This window comes from Cottoperca gobio, chromosome 21, assembly GCF_900634415.1.
Source record: "Cottoperca gobio chromosome 21, fCotGob3.1, whole genome shotgun sequence".
Classification (NCBI taxonomy): Eukaryota; Metazoa; Chordata; class Actinopteri; order Perciformes; family Bovichtidae; genus Cottoperca; species Cottoperca gobio.
This window is the reverse complement of record NC_041375.1, coordinates 7,683,978-7,709,835: the sequence shown is the minus strand read 5'-3', so window position 1 is coordinate 7,709,835 and position 25,858 is coordinate 7,683,978. Positions and strand designations below refer to the sequence as shown.

The 25,858-nt window shown below is 38.2% G+C and overlaps 3 protein-coding genes across 3 annotated transcripts in view; all 3 read right to left on the bottom strand.

The window, feature by feature from the left end:
- The window catches only part of ube2f (ubiquitin-conjugating enzyme E2F (putative)), a 47,476-nt gene extending 41,701 nt beyond the window's left edge, over positions 1-5,775 (bottom strand). The window contains exons 1-2 of the mRNA XM_029459473.1: positions 5,557-5,775; positions 2,863-3,050 (exon numbers count right to left, since the gene is read on the bottom strand). Coding sequence (XP_029315333.1) covers positions 2,863-2,977 — 115 coding nt within the window. The 5' untranslated portion in view covers positions 2,978-3,050; positions 5,557-5,775. The remainder of the gene's footprint in view (positions 1-2,862; positions 3,051-5,556) is intronic.
- Positions 5,776-11,835: 6,060 nt separating this feature from the next.
- On the bottom strand, positions 11,836-18,991 carry LOC115026745 (putative methyltransferase DDB_G0268948). The gene is made up of 6 exons (XM_029459695.1): positions 18,757-18,991; positions 18,519-18,679; positions 17,212-17,428; positions 15,858-15,961; positions 15,598-15,735; positions 11,836-15,100 (listed from the first exon to the last, which is right to left on the bottom strand). Exons 1-6 carry the CDS (start codon positions 18,865-18,867, stop codon positions 15,004-15,006), a joined length of 828 nt encoding a protein of 275 aa, XP_029315555.1. The 5' UTR covers positions 18,868-18,991; the 3' UTR covers positions 11,836-15,003.
- Positions 18,992-20,136: 1,145 nt separating this feature from the next.
- LOC115026389 (putative methyltransferase DDB_G0268948) lies at positions 20,137-25,038 on the bottom strand. Its single transcript, XM_029459209.1, has 7 exons — positions 24,987-25,038; positions 24,537-24,828; positions 24,229-24,389; positions 23,287-23,503; positions 21,717-21,817; positions 20,583-20,720; positions 20,137-20,441 (listed from the first exon to the last, which is right to left on the bottom strand). The coding sequence occupies exons 2-7, from the start codon at positions 24,645-24,647 to the stop codon at positions 20,351-20,353; spliced, it is 819 nt and encodes a 272-aa protein (XP_029315069.1). The 5' UTR covers positions 24,648-24,828; positions 24,987-25,038; the 3' UTR covers positions 20,137-20,350.
- Positions 25,039-25,858: the final 820 nt, after the last annotated feature.

Below are 25,858 nucleotides of genomic sequence, written 5' to 3'. Positions count from 1 at the left end.
TAAATAAATAAAACATAAGCAAAACAATTTAAAACAAAATAGACTCTCTGGGTCTGTTTGCACTAAAATAAACGTTACACATTTGGCACCGAGGTATAGAGAGTCATTCATTCCCTAACAGGCAATAAACGGTGAATCCAGTTCATCCATGGATAGGAACTTTGTTTACAAAAAGTGCAAAATAACAACATATTAGCTATAACTTAGACAAAGGTAACAACAACACTCCTCTCTCATTCGGCTTAGACCCAATATGTTCCCACAATGGAGCTGTGGACGATAACGTAAAAATGATTGACGTCATATCCATACATCGTACGGAAAGTCGATAAGTATGTCACACTCACTCTTTCTAAATAAGTCAACCAGGAAAGTTGCTCTGCATAAAAGCATAATGTTGTAAGTTGTGAATGCATACAACAGAATGTAGCAGAGGAAAAACGACTCAATCAGTGGGTAGAAGAGAGGAGCAGGAAAGAGAGGAAGGAAAGAAGAGAAGCAACAGAAAGACGTGTAATGAGTAGAAGGTTGTTGGCTGGAATCTTTTGAAATCTTTCAGGTTCTTTGTTTTGTTTTCACATGGCCGACACTTCTCACTGCTGATTTGTATCAACTGGTTTAACACTCAACACTTTACAAGAAAAGGCCAGAGGGAAAATGCTTGGTCTCTCTGCTGCTGTCCTGGTGTGTCATGCTCAGAATGATCATTTAAACAAACACATTCTTTGCTGTGTGTAATAACTTCAATAGTACTCGTAGGAATTTCTTTTACTTCCTCCCTTTCACATGGAGGTCAGAGTATAGGGTCAGCTACTTACTGTAACAGCTCCCTCGGAGCTAGCAGGAAGTTACTGTTTCGCCCAATGAGACCAGCAGCTGGCTTTCATCAGAACAAGTACTCTTCTCCACAATCTTCTTGTGCCAGATGTCAAGTCCCTATCCATATTTCTACATTTCCTGACTTAAGACCATCCTCAACTTATTTCAGTGTTTCTTAGCTGTGTGCCATCCCTAGTTCTGGCTGAAGGTGTGCCTAACAGTGCTATCAGCTGCTATAGTATGGGTCTGTATACTCCCAGTCAGTGGTAGAACTAGTGCGTTACTTTTTCACATTTAGTTATTTTACATGGCCATTGAAGTTCTATGAAGAGTAATGATCAGTACCATTTCATTTGTGAAACAGACCTTGATAATAGAACAATCCTGCGTTCCTGGACAGAGCAGGAAATATATCATAGGTTTGTTTTTCCTTTAGCAAGATGGACTACGTTATGTTTTATTCAAACAAAACTTACAAAAATCAGGTTGAGTTTTATGAAGGGCTGATCCCAAGCAGGTTCATGCCTCCGAACTTAATTGACCTTTATAATTATCTCCTCTGTGAGCATCAAACAATAATACTTCGGTACCTCAAGAAAAAAGAACTTCCAAAAACACAAAAGCAATCTAAGAGAGAGAAAGTCACTCGGTAGTTGTACAGGAGGGCATTATACCGACAGGTGCTTGTGATATTTTGTCCATCCGCACTGTCATGTTCAACCTCATTTAATAAAATGTTGCTTACATGTTGCATACTATATGAATTTTGAGCCGAAATCAAAAGATATACTGTATGATGTTTTGTTAAGAGTCTTTTTTTTTGTCAAAATTTAATTGAAATGATTTGTGAAATATTGTGTATATGGCAACTTCCTGTAGGCCACGCCGTCCCTCTCTAAACAGGAAGTTGCCATATACACAATATATACAATATACCGAAAAAGGCTCACACTATAACCTCAATTTCACTACTCATAGTAATTGGGTAGAATAATTCCTTTAACAAATGATCACCCACAAAATGACCTTTTGTAAATCAATTACTCACCCCGTGTTCCCTGGAATTATTGAAGAAAACTTTGTTTGTTTTTTCTGAACCCGAATCCAGAAACGAAGGAAAGTCCTTGACAAATTGAAGTAATGAGGGGGTCGCGATTAACAACAACAGCAAAACAGTATGAAAACATCAGATTATAAACTCTCACACAACTCGTGCAGTATAATCCACATCTTATTTTCCAGTCGTTTGCTCACTACTTCCCCAACGCATGCATTTTCACTAAAAACCTTTCTATTTAAAAACACTCGCCTGAGACTGTTAAATGTGTTAAACTGTGTTTTAAATATTAAGGTTTTAGAGAAAATGCATGTGTTTGGGAAGTAGTGGGCAAACGACTGGATAAATGAGACTTGGATTATACTGCACGAGGTGTGTGAGAGTTTGTAAATGGCTGTTTTGATAAAGTTTTGCTGTTGTTAAACGCGACCCCCATTTACTTCAATTTGTCAAGGACTTTCTCCGTTTTTGGATTCGGGTTACTACGTTCATTTTGTGGGTGAAGTATTGCTTTAAGTAAATGTGTAGACTAAAGCAAAGACAGGTAAAAACCCAGAAAGATGAAAACATGATGGAAAAAGGGATAAGAATGAGACAAATCGGAACAAAATGACAAAAACTGACAAGAACAACTGTTTCAAATGTAAAGGAGCAGAGAGGAGGCAGGCGTGTGGGAGCTGCTTCTCAAGACAGGCAACGAGAAATACCTATTAATAAAACCCAAGGCGCAAGAGGCAACAACATGGACAGAGAGAAACAGAGGAATGAAGAAAGGGAGGAAGAAACTGAGGGAGAAGCCCAAACACCCATGGATGAAGAGGAGAATGAACACTTATATTTTTGTATTGAAATAAAACAGAAACAACTTTCATGGCCTGCAGTATCAGTCCCCAAATATGTAGCTTGTTTGTTTTGATTCTGTATGAAAAAAAGTGATGTGAGCTGAAGAAGTGCACGATGGACAAAGTGGACGATGACACCGGTACCTTTGGTAAGGAGGCGGTCCCTGATGGAGATCCTGTGGGTGGAGTCGGAGGCTCCGGAGGCACGGCCCGTCTTTCCTCCATCATCTCTCTTCAGCTTACTGGCCAACGTAAGCATGGCTGCGCTGCTGTGATCTGCCTCGGTCTGCCCACCGCTGCACTGTGTTGCACTGCACTGCTGCTAAAAAAGCCTGACAAACACACAGAGCACAAAGAATAAATTAGTCAATGCAGAATGGAGGGGGGGGGGGGGAAAGCATTAACAGTTATTTAAAAATTCCCTCCGGATTCCTCTTACAGTCCAAAGACGTGCACACAAGGTGAACAGGCAACTCTAAATTGTATCGCAGTATTGAATGTGAATTGTTGTCTGTCTAGATGTCTCAGCCCTGCGATAGACTGGTGACCAATCAATGTGCTTGAATATGCTCCAGCCCCCCATGGCGCTGCACAGATTAAGCGGATATACATAGTTTAAAGACTGGGTGGATAAAAAAAACTTGACAGAGAGAGAAGGGACTTTTAAGGTACATTATATCCAAGGCCAAAGCTCAGTCTGCCTAAAAATGATAGATCGTAAAATGTTTCCACATCATGCTACTAATACTAGATCAAGTTTCAGATTTTCAACCCATGCATATTCAGGCTATCTACAGCATGGGTCTCATAGAGATAGGCAAAGAGATTTAAAAAAGGACAGCAATAGCAAGTGTTTAATGAGCAATACACAGGTTAATAAAGAGGTTTAGGTCTACTCCTTCCTTTACTTCCTATAGCAATAAACTAACAGCTATTACGCCATTTAATTACGGTGGAATAATGGAGTGCTTGACATCGATTAGATGAGTCAAATGCAATTTAATGTCCCTGTTGAGGGAAGACGTGTGGGGCCACAAGTTGTCTTAGAGTGTGAGTGTTAAGTTATAGTCATGTTATATGAGACTACCTGCAGCCAGGAAACTGAGGTGATTAATAACACAGCCTCTGGAACTTTCCTTTACACAAAAGCCTATTCTCTACCACAAACAAAATGTATGCAGTATAAGCTAAAGGAGTTGAATTCTGACCATCTGCTCTTAAGATTCTTGATACCATACATTAACTGCTGTGCTTTTAGTGGTTTTGTATGCAACAGGGAACTAGATAAAAAAAGTATTATCTTTGACATTCTCTTCAAATGATCCCAAAACAGGGATTGTACCAGACAGAGGGGAGCCGACAGAGGGGAGCATCACAAATCCTCCTATAGTTTGAACAGTATTGTGTTTTAACTGAATGATATTCAACAGATTTGATGTAAAAGCAGAGTAATATGAAGCCAGAAGCATATTTTCATGTCATGCTTCTGCTGTTTGCTGTCTGGGAGTGTTTTTTTGTGCATCTATTGTATATGCATGCATTTGTAATATTAACAATATCTGTAATGGGTTAATGTTTTCTATCAAGAAAAAGGCAGACTGGCAAAGATAATGTATCAAAATATGTTATACATTAATTGTCAAATTACCTGAAAAGAATGCATCATTCAAAAGTTTGAAATTAGAAAGTACAATTTTACATTCCAGAATTATATACAGATTGTGGTAGGACAAAAAAATTGAAAACAAACAGAATGCAGTATGTCAACCTCTAAAATCACCCATACATAATAACACCTTTCAGGACATTTCAAGTTTCAAAAACATCTGCAATCACCTTACAATGTGCCCCAGCAGCCATACAGCCAAACAACCATTGAGACACACTGCTTGCATCACACTTAATGTTTTCTGCTAAGGCCCACTGTTGCACTTTTACTGTTGAACATTTTTGCAGACATAGGTATTTTAAACTCTCTAGGGGAGCATGTCAATGATATCTCTGCACTCTGTGTGTCCAGTTTGAGCACCGCGGGAGCTCATTTGGGAGCAGCAGAAGCAGAGGGTGAAGGTATCAGTTACAGTGAGCCCATGAAATGTGTGTCACTGAGTCTGACTCAATGCCCACCTGTCCTCAGCTGTCAGTCACTGCACCCTGGTGTGTTGCTCACTGACACAGACTACCTGGATGTTAGTCAATAAGGTGCAGGGGACAGGGGTAGAGACAGGACTGCAGAAGCAACCAACAGAGAGAGAAGACATGCAAATAACTAGGAAATATATTGATGTCAAATCTGTCTTTTTGTTGTGTAATCAGACCACTGGGTCTACCACATAGGTACACACCTTGTAACAGTATATAAAGCTAATTTACAATAAACACACATAATCCTAAATTGGTAGAATTCGGAGTAATTTAAAATTCACACAAGTCTTGTGTTCCCTGTAACTCACAGTAGACAAGAACTAAATGACTCCAGTAAACTTAGTATGCTACTCAAACACAAGCAAGTGCGTATCCCTCAAGACAACACCTCTTGGGGAATTGAAAGCAAGATTAATGCTAATTTAAACACTTTTAAAAGTTAAGTTACAGCTTCCTCACTGTACTTTTTAGCTCGTTAACCAACCGTAATAACAAACCGCTAACACTGCAGCTAATCACAGCTAGAGCTAAAACACAATGTCCAGACTTAAAACCAGTCTTAGTTCAGGCTTATTATTCGCACATGTGGTTGAGTGCATGAAGAAATGTAATTGTTTTATCATGTGTTACAAGTTGTTAATGAAGTATCTATGCTAGCCAGCGTTAGCTTGTGTGTTATCTGAGCGTTTTTACCTGCTGTCTCAGAGCTAGCGCTCCTTGCTACACCATAATCAGCCGCCCTCCTCTGTTCAAGGCGCGGTCTGCAACTCCAGCCGGAGGTTATAGGAGGCAGGTCCGACAGTAAATAACTTGAAAAGTGACTATTTGGGGACTCGGAGTGAATATAAACTGATTGGAGAATCAGCTGTCAGAACTTCGCTCCGGTGTCATGGGCAACGGAAGCGCAGTGAATGCCGTTTGTTATTGTTGTCCGTGTAGACACTGCGTCTGATAATCAGTTCCGCAGAGCAGAGGACAAGGCAGAACTTGTAGTGTTGGGTATGAAAATTAACCATGAAATGTAATTTAATTTTAATATATTAGATATTTTACTGTCGTGTTGCAGGATGCATTATTATAATTGTGTATGTTATTTATTACCAATGCATAACTGTCTAACAACAGATCATAATTTGCTACAGATTCAATATACAGGAGGTAGTATTCACTGTATTCTTAGCATAAGGTAAATACAAATAGAACAACATACAACAACATCCAGGGTATATTAAAAAATATTATAAAATAAGTTTGTATTATATGTATTATTATACAATGTGAAATAAGTTTCACATTTTGCTTAATATCTGTCAGAAAAGCAACAATACCTTTGAAGGACACTTCCCTAAACTTATTCATGATAAGTTATTTATGAGGAAGCATCCAGACTTTATTACAATATTTATCATATTAACAGATTTGTACAGTATATACCATGATATATAGAATATAGACATCTCTTTGAAATGGGGAACATATGGCTCTATTATTATTTAGGGAATGTATGTGAGAAACAAATATGTCCTACTGTGGAGTCAGCTGGGTTGGGCTGTCTAACCTACATGTAGAAATCCTAATATTTTACATTAGCACATAGCCCAGAATAGATTCATCCACTACAATTCCATTATTTTTTAATATACTGTTATGTAGACCAAAGTTCAAAATGAGCTCACTACAATCAAAAGAGATGAGAATTGTTTTTTTGCAGAATTAAGAGCAGTATTTATGCTATAAATGTTCTATTCCTTATGAGTGTGATATACTGCAGAACAGGGTTCAATTTGTGAAGCTTTTTTAAACTATAATATTATATTTTATTCAGTATTGTTAATCATTTATGTATTTATTCATGTGTTTATAACAAATTAACATCAAATGAACAAAGTGAACAGGTAACTTATACATAGTTGATTTATTTCCACTTTCAATGCTACACACCATGTGTGTGTTACAATTATGGGTGCAATCTATCGTGGATCATATATGTTAGTTAAAGGTGTATATAGTAGGCTACTTATGGGTATAGGTATATTTATCTTGTTTTTTATATTTTAGTATCTTATTAACACACTTTAAGACTCACAATAAAAATACTGTAAATTGATCAATCTGACCAGCATTTGTAAAGATTTTTTTTTTTTTTACAATACTGTTTAATTTAATTTACTATTATTAATCATTTCTGTATTTATTCATGTATTTTTGCTTTGCCAAATTAACAAAGTTATTTTCAAGTACATCAATGCACACCATGTGTAAGTGAAATGTGTATATACAGTAGCTTGTATGTAAATGTAGATTATTTTAGGCTCTTGGTATTTTTGTCTTGTTTTTTATGTTTTATCTTATCTTAATAACATATTCTAACATTCACATAAAATTACAGTACATTGAAAAAGTTTAATAAGCTTAAGAGGAAGCATCCACATGATGAAACCTCCTATTGGCCTGCATACACACACACACACACACACACACACACACACACACACACACACCCACACCACACCCACACACACACACACACACACACACACACACACACACACACAGCCTTGAAAAGAGCACCATTTGCAAAATGGAAAACCAAGACCCATTGTTTGACAGAACAGCTCATTTGCTTCTTGGAGCAAATCCCAATTCAGCCTAAAGTATTTGGACAAAACTGTGATTCACTCAGTCGGTTGTTACGGACCCAGGGGCATGAGGCCTGTCACTGTAAACAAGAACATGCTCTTGACTGACCTGTCTGGTTGGATGAAGTTTTTTTAAAGAGGAGTCTATTAATCTTGGAGCGGATGATTATATTGTATTTCATTTACATCTGTTTAGACAGGTGTAGGCCATCAGGCTTTGTGCGATGCTCATACGCCAAAGGATTTGCCCCCGGGACAATGTTATGTTCACTAACTTCTCTTCATGTGGTGTGCTTCACACATTGCTTTTGTTATTCAATGGATGCCGACTGAGGACAAAGCATACATCTGTATTTATTTATGGGAGTGAAAATATGTTGTAGAGTTGTAACAAAATAGTAAACTTGAATAAACTCGAATAAAAATTCAGCTGAATTTATAAAAACATTATGCAGATTAAGATCCAAGACGATGAAAAGATAAAATTCAGCAGTATAAAGAACAGAAGGTCAGAAATCCAGATGGGATGAAGAATTCTACACTTTTCTGAACGTACTGAAGATATCATTGAATTAAACCTTCCACCGTCTCCTCGGATGACCCATTAAAGAGAAAACCCCAGCACTGAAGATGAAGGCATTCACTTTGAAATTAAATATTTCTGTCACTTCTGGGTCTCCGAGCTCGACAACAGCGTAAAGATGGGGATAAGAAAAGTCTGTCCTGCTTCTCTTCCCAAAGGGGGTAATTAAGTGACAGAGGATGCATCGTAAGGAATTTCAGACGTCTGTTTATCTTTTTGGACAGCTTTAGAAATGTTGAATTAGCTTTCAACTTTGATGTTTACAGAACAACAGTGACTTGGAAATGTTCACCTAAAGTGAAAAAAACAAGATTGGTCTCCTGCTCTGATGCTGTGTACAATCCAGGCCGCCCATGAGATTCAGTCACTCACTTTATATCACTGATCAAAGACGCTCACAGTGACAATGCTAACGTGCTCCCTAATGTTCACTCTCTATGTAGCTTGTTAGCTCATTTTAATTAGTGCTAAATACGAAATACAGCTGAAACTGATGGGAATGTTATTAGTTTTGCTGATATCTGGTCATACACCAAAGTGCTGGACACATTTAAATTTTAACCTGATGATGGCACTAGATTAAAACTGCAGTAAGACTGATCCTCTTGGCACCATGAATTTCTTTAAAAAAAAATACTTTCAAGGCAATCCATCTAATATTATGCTGAGATATTTCAGTTTTAGCTTAATTTAAATAATTTCCACAAAGAATTGGACTGTCAATCTTTCACTTAAAACAATCAGTGTACCACCAGTTACTCGGTATGTACATGAAAGTGACATGTGGCTGTCATTTAGATCAGACTGTCACTGTGACTGAAGTGACAGTAGCCCCAGTGGCTTTGTTCTTAATCAAGTAAAAACCAGTGTAACACTGGGGATTTGCTCTCCCTGCCGGACCACATGACCCAGATGGGAGTGTAGTGTCTACTCAGTTTAAGGGGGGAAAAACTTCTCTGCTGCTCTGCTGTCACAAAACTACACATCCTGTTTTATGCTGCGTGTTCGCGTTACTTCTGCTGCACTCTTACTGTAAACTGTTGAGAAAATAATTTACTTTTGGATTAAGTTGGAAAAAACTGTATGTGCAAACAGAGCAGAAGATCCAAATTACAAAAAGTAAAAAACATTTTTTTTTTTTTAATTAAATTAAATTTCGTTTTGTTAATGCAACAATTGTATTAAATGAGGATAATACACTTCTACCATGTCCTTAGTAAAGGAACAGCCTTACCTCTAGTGCTATTTATCAATCTAGATAGTTTTAGTGTGAGTTGCTGAGTGTTGGAGATATGTGCCTTAGAGATGTCTGTCTTCTCTCAAATATAATGAAACTAGACGGCACTCGGCTTGTGATGCATAAAGCACCAAAATATACATGTGAAAAAAACTCAACAGCAATGTCTCTTTCCAGAAATCATGACCCGGTTACTCAAGACAGACCTTGTTGTGAGCAGTTTCATATCGGAACTATTTTCTTTCTACCAAACTACACCAATCAACCATATCACTGCGCAGAAGGAAGCATGCATCTACTCAACGAGATAACCGTACAGCTCAGCCGTGGAGGATGATGAGCAGATGCACGCTTCCTTCTATAACAGGATTGGCATGTGTAGTTCGGTAAAAAGAAAATAGTTCCTAAATAAAACTGCTCACAAAGTCTTTGGATTATCTTGATTTTAGCGTGAGCTGTCCCTTTAAATTGACATATAGTTTAATTATAAAATGTCTATCACATGAGAAATATACACAGTCAAGTAGGGCACTGATCCAGTGTGTGTGATGTTCTGCACAGGACTTTAAATGGTGAGATGGAAACATTTGGACAGCTTACACAAGAGACATGCTCACTGTTTGACTCTGAAGTAAGTCCAACTCACTCTGCAGTAATTGAACACACCAGTAGTACACTGAAGTGTGAGTCACAGAGAAAATATATAAACTCTCTCTCTCTCAGACACAACACACACACACACACTGAGACACACATAATACCCAAAGCACCACCAACTTCTGTTTTAGCAGTGAAATCCTTCTTGTTTTGAATATGGGAGAAGGAGGAAAGACATTTCTCATGACTGACACAAATGAGTATGCAAATTAATTTGAACTAATTTGTATATTTAAATATGAGTGCGAAGAACGTAGTTTTGTTTACAGTCCTTTTTGGGCAAATTTGGATTTTGTGTGACTCCTAATTATCCCTTTTATAACATTGCATATACATACAATACTATAGGCTATATAAATCTATAATAATAAAAAATTGTATTTATAAAGCGCCTTTCAAAGCTAAAAGCAATCTCAAGGCGCTATCTATAAGGATGAGGGCCAATGTTTGTGTGTGTGTGTGTGTGTGTAAAAGTGAAATATGTGACAGATACTGATACTGTATTGTAAAAGGGAAGATAATATCATGAAAAACAGATCAATAATAAAAAGTTTCACGGGGTGGGAAGGTAATGTAGCTTTGAGCTCACGCAGCTGCAACAACAGATCGAGAGGAAGGCTCCGATTCACCAGATGGTGCCATGCTTTCTTTTTCAAATGAAAACTTGGAGCTCTGGCCTCACTTTCCATTTGAGATGAATCACCATTAAAATAAAAACTATCATGTAGTCGTGCATTTTAAGAAAATGTACCGTCTTGTTACGGACCACGGCACGGAAAAAACTCAAGATCCAAAATACATGATTCAACAAAGTTTCTGACGTACAAACTAAAGATCTTTTAATACACCATTTACCCATTAAGAATAACCATACACTTGACTAGATTAACTAGACAAACTGGCACAAGACAAGGGGAGACAGGACTATTTATACATGAGGTAAGGGGACACAGGTGACAACAATCAGGGGCGGGGCAGACGATCACAGAAGCAGGAAAACACACAAAGGCAGGAAGTTAAATGACCTGGAACGAGAGGGAAAGTTGAGTTTCAAAACAAAACAGGAAGTGGAAGACGACACTAGACAAGAGTGACGGTAACTTAACATAACCTGACCTGAGAGATATTAAACATTGAACATGAACTAAACTATAACATAAATACATGACATAACATTAATAATCTGACGGGACATGACACATCTTTTCACTGGAGGATTGTTTCATGATTATAGTTGTGATGAGGATTATATTGCTTTAGACACTGATTAAGTGGAAACACTACAGGTGGATGAGGCTAACTTATAGATATCACCATGAAACTTCCCCAGTTTTTATTTTTATATTAGATAATATGCATACATTTAGCGAACAGAAATCTGAACCTTGGATAACTAATTTGCTCCATGTTTTTAGAAATTAAACGTTCTATAAACCAGGCTATGAATAATATATGAACAAAACCTTCAAAATATAGGTGTGAATGAAAGTGGAAAGTTTGATGTATGTAAATTCTACTGAAGTGGAGAATTATGGGTGAGTATGAGAAAGAAAACTTGTTATGAGAAAGTGGCCTTTAAAGAGATGTATTGTAAAGTTCCATACATGTTGCAATAAACTAACTGTGCAACCATTTTGTGTTCATTTCATTTATTTAGCTGAACAGTCAATTTCATGGATTTCCCGGGCCTAATATTGTCCCTATTAATGCAGATGACAACGACGTCTTTTTACTTCTTCATATGTTTTGTGAATAAGATGTCAATTGTAAGCAGCACCCAGGTGGAACTCTTGACAAAGTGTTACGACTCGGACACAGGGAAGGAAGACTCAATTGCACGACTCCAGACACAAGGGTAAAGTGTAGAATAAACCAAAACTTTACTTCCAAAAAAAACAACAAAATAACAACTCAAAACGCTCACAAGGAGGATATACAAATTTCTCTGAAAAGCACACTTCATGAAACACTGGTAGTTGCACATGATCTCACAAGGATATGACCAGACGAACTGGCCCAAGACCAGGGGAGACAGGACAATTTATACAAGAGGTGAGTAGGAACATTCTGTATTTTACAGAATTCTCTATTGCTGTGGTACCAACTGTGGGACCTGTAACATATGCAAATGAGGCATTATCTAATGCAAACTTTTGGTGAATTTAGGAGAAATCTTCAGATGCAAACATAGACTGCATGTAAGAACGGTACGGTTTTGAAGACTCGATTTTGACGTGTTGCCATCTCCCTGTTTTGGAACCAGAAGTGACACGAGAGGGTCGATTACAACCGAATGCTGAACAAGACATGAAAGTGATGAATTTCTAAGATGAGGCTATTGTAGCAACCTGTCAATCACAAGGTAGCCAAATGGTCAAATGGGATCACAATTAAATAAATGAACATCATGCTGTATTGAAGAAGACTTTAGAGTAGCGATTGAGAACCTAAAGTCATTAGGAAAAATGTTTACTGCTAAACACTGATACTGATAGTAATACATCAAGTGAAAAGTCGGGTCATTTTTATCATAGACTTCTATACAATAAGCCTTGTTTTTGCAACCAGTGGAGTTGCCCCCTGCTGGCCGTTAGACAGAATGCAGTTTTAAGGCACTTCCGCATTGGCTTCACTTTCAGACTCGGAAATCACTTTCAAAATCAATCAAGAATCAGATAGTAATACACATTGTGATAGCTATGACCATAAATGTACCTTTTTTGATCAGTGATATTGTCTATGTCACCAAAGAAATACCCACACACTTACAGCAGACTTGCGTGGTATGACTCTGGATACTGAAATAGGCCAAAAGATAAAAACTGACAACTTGCTGCCCCTGTGCTCCCGGGTGCATACCACACAACACACCCACTCAGAACACCTTCATTGTTCAGAGTCTGGCCATGGCCTCAAGTCATGCCGGCGGCTAGCCATAGCACATCGGAAGGCTGAACATTTCTGCACTGCCAACACTAAAGTGTGTTTGTAATACATGTCTCTAGGACTAACATTCAAAACCTAAGAAAGAGGCCAGACCTGTGAGAATTTGGATTAAAAAGAAATAGTGCAGGATTCTGTCAGTGTCGTTCTTCCAGTGGTGGAATTAGGTTGCTGAGAGCATTTCAGCACATACAGAGGGGGATGCTATTAAAACAGATAGCACAAACATGACTGTGAGACTGACGTATTTCTGTATACAATAGGAGTAATCTGTGGACCTCTTACTGCCTGTGACGGAACTCATTCGGCAAACAAATCAGTCCACTGAAGTCTGCAAAGTTGTATAAAAACACAATAGTTGTTACAGAGATGCTGGAGAGCCATCTAAGGTCATGTGGACAAATGTGAGTACAAAAAGAGAAATTAAGAAAAGGCCAAATTTAGACCTAAAGTAGCTACTGATACGCTCAAAGAGAGTTCGCTTTCTAAAAAAGTCAAAAAGAGAAAAAGCCATGACAAAATTTCAACAGCAAACCGTTTTCCTCCCGTGTGGCACAGATCAGATTAAATAAACGCATCACCAGGGGAAAAGAGCATATAGTATGTGATATTTTCAAATCAGTTTTGGGCCAGCGTCTCAGTACAGACATACTGTAGGTCATTGAAAGTTTCTTGGATCGATGGTAAGTTTTTGTTTTCTCTTATTTCTAAATGTGCAGAGTTAATCGCAGGTCAGAAATAAACCAAGATAAAATGATACACTCCACAAAAAAAAACATTTTACCTTCTTAGACCTTTTGACCGACTTGAGCAGAATCAAAGAGGTTCAATAACAGTACGGAGCAATGGTAAAATACAATACAAACCTTTCCTTTCCTTTTAGCCCATTCCTATGGCTCAAAAATGTGTGTAGTTTTAGTAGTTAAGTAAACAAAAAATGGCAAAAAAGTGATTTAACTACTTGAATCCCTATGCAAATATGAATGTAGTGAACTACCAGGAAGCTACTGCAAAATGTAATTAAACTACAAGTTTAACTACAGCTATTTAACTACTCCCCAATACTGGGTGTACAAATACATTTTTGTTTGTGTCAGTGAATATGATGATATAGTGTCCCACAAGAAGAAAGTGACAATAATCACTTTTGATCATATGTCTCCCTCTAGTGGTCTTTTGTAAAACAACATCTCAAAATACCACACTTGAATGACCAATTACAAGTAGCAGATCATTAACACTAATCAAGTGCAGCATTAATGTATATTGCCACATATATGTTCTATGTACTTTACCAAATCACTAATGATGCAAACATCTGCACAGTGTCAGCACTTTAAAGGGAGCGGCATGAGGAAAGCTACATGCAGTTATATTGAAGAGTAAATGTATATGTGCATCTGATCATCTGTGTAACTTTAAAGGAGTTTAAAGTCTCAATTATTTTTTTACAGTATTTTCCTTCAATGTAGTTATTTATTTTTCACTTCAACAATTGTTTTACCCTTCTCTTCCGTTATTTTAGTTATTTATCTTCCCCCACATTCATTTTCTTTGCCTGACTTTTCACTTGTTTATCCTTATGTCTAATCTCTATTACCGTCCCTGTCTTTCTAAATATCACTCACTAATGTCAAAAAAAAGCATCTATAAAACTCACTAATAACACAATGTATCTCAGTTATTTAATCCATACAAAAACTGCCGTGTAAAAACTAAAATTGTCGCAAAGCTAGCTGTTCCCCCCGTTTCCAGTCTTTGTGCTAAGCTAAGCTAACTGGCTGCTTGTTCCACCTTCATAGTTAGTGTTCATATATATATGTTCCTAAGATTGGTCTTATGATATAACTCTCAACAAGAATGTGAATAAGATTATGTCCCAAAATGTCAAACTATTCCTTTTAAATAGTGCCATTTGTAGGCAAAACAGAGAGTTCAAGCTAACATAAAGCTAAAGTAACAAACATTTAACACACTAAAAGTGAACGCTTTCACACAGAAAAGTTAACAAAAGACTGTGGGGGTTAGGGTTAGGGTTAGGGTTAGGGTTAGGGTTAAGTGTGAATGCTGGCAGGAGTCAGTTAGGCTTCCTGTGGTTTGCAGGCCAGAAGGTAAAAATACTTCACAGTCATCACCACCTCCGTCTCCGCAGAGGTCACCCTCATTACAGACATCAACCTGGGGAGACAATGGGCCACCGTTCGGTCAGAGGGCGTATTGGGACAAAATATTAAAAACCTTACCTCTCCAATATGTTACTATATTTAAGGATCCATTAAACATCCATGTAATCATGTCATGTGTTGACAGCACATAGCATGGTTTGCTTCAGCACATAAACAAACGTAAATATAAATGATCAAATCATAGGTCTGCACTGCTTATAATCAGTGTTCGGTACTATCAGATTACATGTAATTGAGATTATGTAATCAGAATACAAAAAATAGAATACTTTATAATCAGCCCAGATATAATTTGAAAAAAATGTGCATACATTTTAAAATAAATTCTCAGAGTTCTGATTTTAAAACTCAAATAAAATGTTTACATGTGTCCCTGATCCTCTTCTGTACAAAATAATCTCACCCAGCCCTGTTTTTACAGAGCATTGTCAAGTGTGTGTGTGTGATATGCACACATGTGCATACTGTACTGTGCCACTAGGCATTTACCTTTTATTGATGTCCTGGGAAAGCGTGGTGGCTTTCTCCGGGTCTTCTCTCAGCAGAGTCTGATAGCTTGAGAAAGACTCCACAAACCCCATGTAGCTGGACAGAGGCATGGGCCTTTTCACACACACAGACTCATGCCTGTAATACATTTAAAAACAACACAGAGTCACACACTTTTACATACTTATCAATCATACTAAAAGATGATTTTCTTCTCCCCTAAACCGATCATGCAGCAAACAACAAGAACATGCTCTCACCACTCCTTCACAGGGTATGGGATGGATGTATGGACCTCCCGGTATAACTCGATAGAGCTGGGGCCAAGGTGGGCACTGCGGTAAGGTTGCAAGGCTGCATAAAACTTGTACAATCAAGAAACAGGGAGTCATTACATTCTTCATCACTATAACAATGGCACGACATAAAGCATGAACAAGATATGTTTTACTCATTAAAGTGTTTGATTCAGCCATTTAACAACAAATCAGCTTTAACACCTTGCTATGTGTGTTTGTGAACTCATCATCCATATTTTTACAATGTTTTGTTGAAAAATATATGCAACCTAACTGAGTGCAATTAAGATCCGCTAGGTGGTGCTGTTGCTAATTTCTAAATATAAAGGCCATGAATTGTTCTGACAGAAATGACATTATATTATGACAGATGTGCCTGATGATGAAGAAGACCGTATGTCCCCTAAACAAGCTGAACTGAACAATGATTGTCCCTTTGAGTTCAGGGATCAGGTGGATGAGGCAGATGATGGTGAGTCTGGTACTCATGAACAAAGCCCCGGCAGAGGCGAAGAGGAGATACAGTAAATGTGTAAATACAGTATGCTTGTCTGGTGTTGAAGAGGGGTTAATACAGATTCATTTGTTTTTTAAATGATGAAAAAAATGAATCTTTGTGCCTAACACTTTCGTAATTTTCTATTTAAAAAACGTACTTCTCAATCCTCGACCTTTTTCACAGCACACATTATGTCAAAGTCGGAAAAACACAGGTGTAAATGAATAAATGAATGATGGCAGTCAAGGTCCTCGTATTGTTCATGCTGGCTCACTGACTACGTTTACATGCAATTCAATATTCTATTATTCAAAATAATATTTACAATTTATTTCAATACTTTTTGGATATTCCGTATGCAGCATATTCCGATCAAGACGTGAGAAATGCCGATATTATTCAGGTTTTAGGAGCATTCTTTGGACATGTATACAGCGAATTCGAATATGCGTCTCTCTTGAGGTTTTTACCGCAGTTTGCAACACAATTTCCTGTTTACGGCCAACTCCCTGTGTTGTACACAAACCAACTAGCCACAAGGCTGGGGTAGAGAAGCCCAAGACTTAAATATAAACAGGAACTTTCATTAGCCATGTAGGCCTACTGTAAACAGCTTAGTGTGAATATTGTCTTTTTCCAAATAAAGGCAAAAACTGTAATATTTTGGACAAATCACTGTCATAGCTTACTGGGACATCGTTCATTTTATTAGTAACACCTGCTTTATTGCCAAACAACCTTATATGTATCTCTGGCTGAGGGTGTATCAGGGCACATTCACAACTACTTCTCTCAGGTACATGCTCTTGTGTGTACCTCTTTGCAGACTTGGTTGAGTGTCTCTGAGCAGCATTCAGGGTAGCTGAGCTCCATATCCATGGTGAAGTTGAGCAGTGCCATGCAGCCACGGGGCTTCAGGACTCTGTGGGCCTCCTGGAGAAAGCGTGGCCGGTCGAACCAGTGGAAGGCGGACATGGCTGTTATCAAGTCCACTGAGCTGTCAGCAAATGGCAGCTCCTCGGCCACACACTGTCTAAAGATGGAACAACAGCAACAGCCGAGTCAAACTTCTAAACACTGCTGACAGTATAAAGTAGCGTTTTCAACGTTTTTCAGGCCAAGGACCCCTCAGCTTGAAAGAGGCGGAGCAGGCACCCCCGGCCTACTACATACATTATGTATAATATATATAATAATGAGTTGTGTTTCTAGAATTATTTCTCAAATGAATGCTTAATTTCTTTATATATACAATGTATTCATATATTTCATAATGACTTATTTATTGACTTAATATTGAACCCTAGGGTTCCATTATGCAGGAGCTGCCTCGGACTACAATTCAATTCATACAGACTCTAACTTAAATTAATTTTAGAAGTGCACAATGAGTGTCTGGTGTGATTGTTAACTGCATTGTGACGTATTTGCCTACCTTCTACAACAGGGCCAAATTTCACTTTTTTGGACTTTGTCTGTTACTTGCTGCCTCTTGTAATATTACGCTCTGCACAAAGGACTCACTCCTCCCCTTCAAAATGCATGTGTGCCAGCAGTAACATTCCCAGCAACAAACTGTAAAGCATTCCTTTTGAAATGTTAACATATTAAATTGCATTGGGAATTACAGATTAATTAGAGTTTTGAGTTGGTCTCTAAATATATATGATGTGCAAAACAAGTGTTATAAAATACATTACTTCTAAAATTAAAACATTTCATATACTGTACTTATAACCAACCCTGTGTGATATGTTAGATATTTTATGAACATTTTACTGTCCTATGTGTTTGTATCCGTTGTATTGTATTTGTATTGCCTTACTGCATGACTGACTTTCACCAGACAAGGGTCACATTGTTCTTTCTTTGGCAAAGATTTGAAAAAGGAGCTTATCAGATTTTCTGAGCTAAACAAATTATATAATGTTAGTTGTAATGTTTATTTAAAACAATATTAGGCTTGCTTGATCGCGCACTCTTTAGGAAAGGAAACAATGTTATGGCAAAAGATAAAAGGATTTAATAGGATACAAAAGTTACTTTCCGACTCAAACTCTCTGTCGACAGACTAGAGTTAAAACAAATAGATGAATTGTGACTCTTTGCTGGTTCATGATTACCTATAAGTGATGTTTGGCTCTTTGGCATGCTGCATAGCCACTTCCACCTGAGCAGGACTAACGTCTGTCCCCACCACAGAGGCAAAGTGTTTGGCCAGCAGCACAGTGCCCTGTCCTGACCCGCAACCCACATCCACCGCCAGCTCAAAGGGACGTCCTTTCTGACAAAATATTTACCATGTTAGGCTATATTACTTACTCAGCCGTGGTCACCACCATTTTTTACACCTGTACTTACCTGTTTTTCCATGAAGTCAAGCACCTCTTTTATAAGATGATCTGATGGAGAGATCCTAAACTTCCAGTAGGAAGAAGCATGCTTCTTTCCTTCAAACAGACGGTAAGTCATAGCTAGTTGATGCCTCTGTCAATAGCTTGAGCATAAGTTTAAAGAACAAATCAAAGCGATCTCTTTCTAAAGCCTGTATTCCTTTCTGCTGGCAGTCAGAGTGCAGCGCCTTGGGAATAGGAGGGGCCCACAACCTCCACTGCTACGTGGTATGTTTGACAATAAAGGCTTTTAAAGGGACAGATCCAATTTTTTCTTTTCTTTTCTTTTCTTTTTTGCATGATGTGGCATCATTTAACTTGTTTTCCCTTGTGCAAAAAACATACAACAATGCTATGTTTCGAAAGAAAGCCATGATAATTATGTTGAATGGAAATCAAGGTCAAGGTCTGTGTGAGTAATTGGGTCAGCTTATGTGATTGTATGCATTCCTGTCAGAACCAATGGTAACCCCTGGAGATGATGAGGGGGAGGTGCAAGTGGTATGTGTACAAGAATATTATGGCAATAGCATCCTGCATGCAACTGTCCTCTGTGTGAATCTGTTGGCTGTTTAACCACATGGTACTCTTTAACCAAGGGCTGTTTGCCATTCACTGTCAGTATTGTACAAATGTATCAGCATAATTCAATTTAGTCTATTTCTTGGGCAGTAAACTCAAATTTCAACAATGGTTTTATTGCTCAAAATGAAGTCAAACTTAACACAGTTATTTATTAACCAATAATACATCATATATTAAGATTATTCCTGTTGCAAGTGAGATTAACCTTTACTTAACAGCAGGGATATGTAGCAATTGTCAGAAAATTCTTACTATTGTATTTTAATTTTCAACATAAGATAAGATAAGATAACTACATTACATTTTCACAGTACAGGTTTGTTTAACATTTGTTTCTTTGTAAGAAGCTGTGCCATGAATAGTTACTGCAGCTACTTATTACAGTGCACAAAGCAGGTACAATTCAAACCCTCCGATGCACCGAGCTGCCTTCTCCCCACTGAGAGAGCAGAGAATAAAGAAAGGGCACTGAAGCACTTAGAACAAGTAAACAATCCACCAACCATGTCTTTAAGAGCTTGGCTAAAATAACTTGACTTTTAACCAAAGCATCTAAGCCCCCCTTCTGTGAAACAACAGTAGAAGGTATGATATATTTCTCAGTTAGCTGCAAGGGCTCAGCTTTTTGATTGGGAAGCAGATTTAGTGGTAGTTTCATTGCAAGAATAGAAAAACACATTAGAGGTTGCCTATGAAGTCATTAGTAGGTGGTGTATTGAAATATATCTCAACACACCAGTTGACATACTTTGTGTGTTAAAGATTATATTGTAAGTCTGGTCAAAGGTCTTTGTCAGGTGACTTATTATCCAAGACAATCACTGAGGAAACAATAATTAAACTCTGGAGGGGAAGGGTTTATTTAGAAACATTTAACAAGCGCACTTCTTCACACATCAATAATTAAACATTTTGAACTTCATCAATTTTATCAAACTCTCTCTCAAAACACACACCCAATGCCATATTGCTTGTGATTATTGCGGTTTTGATGCCAGGACACAGAAATATTCCAGTTCCTGCTCCATTTCTGTGTCAAGAGACTTGACTCCCATCTCCTCCAGAAACCTGTGAAGCAGTGCAGTGATTGATTCGTCAGCTCATTATCCAGCATAGCACCACGGGAAAAACATTCTGACAGTTAACAGTTATGAAGTGGATGATTATAATAACAGAAATGTACAATTTATGTGTGTGTGAATAGATTACCTTTTCTGAGTATTAAGCAGCAGCTCTTCAGCAGTCTGAGGATCTTTCTTCTTGTAGGCTTGGAACATGGAGAAGGACTCAATGAAACCCACCAGGTTCCTCACTGAGATTGACGAGTTCACCTGAATGCACTCAACCCTGTTGTGTCATTATATTGATGTATTATTATCGCATATTAAGACAGTTAAAGGTTCAATGTGTAAGATATGCCAGAATTACAAATTAAACCAATAAAAGAATGAACTAACATTATCAACAGAATGTGAAGAGGTAACAGTGTTGACATTATGTCAAGACGTCTATGTGTTGTGTTGCAGAAATATCTCCTGAAGTTAGCATGCTAACTGACTAGCGCTGCTCCGCTCCAGCAGCCCACTGGGACTGCTGCAGCTGGGGCTTGTTGTGGCTGAGCCCAAGTCTCTTTGGCCACTGACTGGGGCTCCGTCTGATGGAGGCAGCTGCCGAGTGCCGGCTAGGCCGACCTCTCTCTTCTTCCAGCAGGCTGCTATACTGGTCGAGCAGCCACCGGGAAGACAAGACGAATATGCGGGTCGTTTTCTAGTTTCTGCCACTTTGGATTTAGTCCAATAAACAAACTAACGTAACGTCACACGGACTACAGCCCCGGTTAACATCAGTGCCTCAGTAAACACAGATGATCAGCCCCACGTGAAGATTATAAGACAGCAGGATTTTCTGACCGGCTCTCAGTTTGGTCAACTTTTGGTTTTCTTGCCCACTGACGGACCGACAGGCATTACAAAGTGTAATGCAAAACACAATATAAAGAATGAATTAGAAATACAATAAATATACCAAAAGACTACAACTAAAATGTAAACACCAGAGATTGTATGGACCCAATTTAGAGGTGAAATACTGCCCCTTATTCTTTTGGAACAGGTGGCTCGGAGTTACAAATTGAATCCTTAAACAATACTGTCAAATAATAAAACAAGCTTTAATATTATTTAACTATGAATTTAACATTAATTCAGGGCAACAATAATAAGTCAATTTCTGTTTAATTGTGAATTCAGCTCTGAGCTAGTTTGTTATTGCCTGTTTTTGATGAGAAATTACAGAAATGGTTTAGCTATCACATATATGTGTTAAGGTTTGTGTGGTAATTACCTCTCTTTGTCAGGAAAAGGAATGGCTGAGTACAGATGTTGCAGTTTACCGTCAGCCACAGCTACTTGATTGCTAGTGAATGGCAACAGTACTTGCCTCACCTGGAAGTAAATGTATATACTGTAAATGTTTAGCATTATGTATTGAATTTGTATTGCACATATTGTGTCTGTCCGTATGTATAGATAATATAAATAATATATGTATACATAAACAAACAAAAAACAAACAAACCAATGAATACATTCATATGTATGGTTGATACAAGGAATACTTCAACGTTTTGGGAAATACACTTATCAACTTTTTTTCCGAGAATTAGACAAGAGGAATGTTATCAATCTCCTTCCTGTGTGTTAAAGGGATAGTTCAGATTTTTTGAAGTGGGGTTGTATGAGGTACTTATCCATAGTCCAAAATAGTCCTTTTTAACATGGGAGTTGCTGGTAGACCAGCAAGCATCGGTTAAGTTGTTTGGGTTATTGTCTAACTTTTGTGTTTTAAATGGTTAGTTTGGATTCACCAAAGTCTGACAATAACACAAACAAACTAATGAGTGGAGGCAGTTACGTGTTCTGCAAGGTAAAATTATTGATTTGACAGTTTTTTTCTTGTAGCTTTGAAGAGATAATAGTTAACGACTTCAGTTCCCTGTCGCAAATGGCCATCTGACAGCAAAGCAAAGCAGTGAAATTATTCAAAATATGGCTCGCACTTAAATTGGTATTAATTATTTTGGTGGCTAAAATAAGTTTTGCTGCTGCCCCCAACCACAGCAGTACATTGCTTAGCTTCTGTGCCGGTACTAAAGTCTGCTTCTCCAAACTGGGGGCGTGCCATTAATTGTAGGTAACACACTGACTATGGATAAGCACTTCATATAACCCCACTTCAAAAATGTTGAACTATCCCTTTAAATGCAGAGCTGGAGATGAGAGGTGGTTAGCTTAGCTAAGCATTGATACTTAGCTTCCAAAACTTAATTGTTTACTTCATTACACAAACATAAACGTTAATACTTACAATTAATGGTTTTACGGGGAGCTAACATACTACAGTATGTCTTAACCAACAACGATGTACCTATCTACAGAAAACTGTGCAGCATCCACACGTTGCCAGATTTGTTAGTAGTATAGTAGTATTGTAGGTTTCAGTACAGGCGTGATGGTACTAAACCTGGCAACATCACTATGATGACAAGACTCCGCACCGTAGTGCACCTTACTGTTCACATGTTTGGTGTGCATGTGCACATTAAACACACAATATGTAAGATTACGACATATTCTTTGTTACTTTGGACAGAGCCAGGCTAGATGTTTCCCCGTGCTTCCAGACTTTATGCTAAACTAAGCATCCTGACCCCAGCTCACCATACTCTAAACACTGCTGACAGTTATTTTTTCCCAAAATGTTGAACTACTTAAAGCCTTGAAGAAGATTTATATATTTATGTTGCTTCACCTTTACAGTGTGCTATCAGCTCTTTGTTAAGGCATTAGTGATACTGCCTTATCACTGATAACAGGTTTAACACAACTCACATGAAACTAGAGTCTATACCCACCTCTTCACAAATTTGATTCAGTCTTTCTCCACAGTCCTTGAAATAAAGTCTGGTGTAAGAGTCACTGAAGCCCAGCAGAGCCACGCAACCCTGGGGTTTTAAAACCCGATTTGCCTCAGCCAGGAACCTGGGCGGATCAAACCAGTGGGCTGCTGACGCCGCTGTCAGTAAGTCCACAGAGCCATCTGGAAAAGGAAGCTCCTCTGCTGTCCCCTTCCTGCAGGTACAACAGACACATCACACTTTTAACCAGGGACGTCTCAATACCAGAAATGTAGTAGTTGATACCTATACCAGTGAAATTCAATGATTCTCAAGACCAATTCAATACCACGGTAAAAAACTGAAAGAAAACAATGAATCCCATGTACTTCAACACACGCTCCTTTATTAGCGTTTGCATACTGGTTTTTGTTAGGAAGTTAAACCCGTGATAATTCCCTCTCTAATATCTACTTCACATTGCTGTGAAAACTGTATTTATTCAAGTTTCTAGACAAAAACTACATATATTTACTACTTATAAGACTACATTTGAACACAACATGATAATGGTATATTAGCCCAATTGGCCCAAAATTAATCTTTTCTGAATACAGTCTGAACGCACCATATTGCAATTCTAAGGAGCACTGCTCCATCAGCTGCTAACAGCTAACAGCTAACGTTAACCCTCCTGCCGATTTTAACACTGATTTGTTGTTTACAATGTAGCATTAATATGGAAAAAATACGATGTGTCCCCTGGTTGTGTTGATAGAGAGTTTTTTGCGTCCCACACATATTTTCTATCGTTCACAGGATGACCGGATCCTGCGGTAACTTGGTACTGAAGTATCAGTTCCCGTGAAATGTATTCTTGTTACTCCAAATACTTCTGGAATTGTTTATTTTCAAAGGGTTATCACGCTCACACATAAAGAGCATCTCACACACTCCTACCTGTATGTGATGTTAGGGTACCCTGGCACAGCTCTGGCCTCTTCCAGTTGAAACTCGCTGATGTCGATGCCCACCACTACCTGGAAGTGCGGTGCCAATAGCCGGGAATTCTGACCTGTCCCACATCCCAGATCCACAGCCAGCACATGTGGCTTTCCTTTCTGAGGATGTTAACAGATATGCAGTAATTGTAATAAATACAGTATGTTGAATTTTGCAGATTTTTAAGCTCTTGTTTTGTGCATCAGAATTAATGCACTATGGAAACAGAATGGACTGTATTTACAGTGTATTTGGCCATGGCATACCTTTTTATCAAGGTATTGAAGAATGATGTTCTTGAGCTCATCTGGAGGTGTAAAGCGATACCTTTGGTAGACGGAGGCATGATCCTTCCCCTCAAAAAGCCGGTATGTCATAATGATGTGTTTTTGAGTGGTGTGTTGTCTTCTTTGTTCGTATTTATTCTCTTTCCGTCTACTGTCTTGTTTTGCCTTTGTTTTATTTTCTTCTCTCTTTTTCGGTGCCTTCTTATCCTCCTCCTGCCTGCACACTCACACACTATGCACTACTGCCAGCATTTACCTCTTCACCCACTTCCTGAAGTGTAGACAAACATGGAGTTAAACAGTTATAGAGTTAATCAAGCATTAGTCTCCAACATGGGAGCACAAATACATTTACAACTTTGTAGAAGAGCTATACAGATGAAAGTGAAACCGATTATTTTGTTTAGAGAACATTCTTTCCTTACATACCGAAAGCTTCTTTCGATGCCGCAAGTCTTGCAACTCAGCTGCAGATTAGTTAACAATGCCTAGCAGAGGCAGGGCCTCTGTCTTAACCCTTTCATGGCCAGAGAATTCCTGCAGATTGTATTTTAACAGCTGCATCTTGACATAATATTGATTTATATTGTGAAATTACAGTGGAAAATAGTGGAAAAACAATGAATTTGAGTTACCACATTTCTTCTGGCGCAGTCTTTTGCTTTCATACAACATGCTCATTGCATGTTATTACAAATATTGGTTTCTTATCTAAGTGCATGCATTTTAGTTAACAGAGATAAGTTGCATACTCTCTTAAGTGCGCTCCTCAAGATCAATCCTTAAAGGGTTAGTTCTAATTTTTTTAAGTGGGTTTGTATGAGCTACTTATCCGTAGTCAGTGTATTACATTGAGTAGATGGCAGTGGATACGCCCCCAGTTTACGTCATAAATTATCTGCACGGTCAATTTGAGCCGCGGTCAGCTGGCAAGATGGATCGATGGCTCAAGACAGGGTCAGTTAAAAGAACATTAAATCAAAAGATCTGACATGAAGGTGCATCGTCCTGATGCAGGTGATTCAGCAGCTATAACAAGTGGTTTTGTGTGCGTTACTTAGTCCCAAGAGAGCGGTTCGCCGTCCAACCACCACCCGGCTGAAAGCTGTGAAACTCGGCTTGAACACGGAAAGTTGTGGCTCTGTACGGACATAAACTCAGTAATAAATTTAGTCTACGTTTCATATGATGTGTAAAATCTATCAACATTCACGGTTTAAATCGCATATGAACGAAATGCTTGTAGAATCCGTAGTTGTATTTGTATCGTTGATTTTATGTGCAATATAGAGAAGGTCACA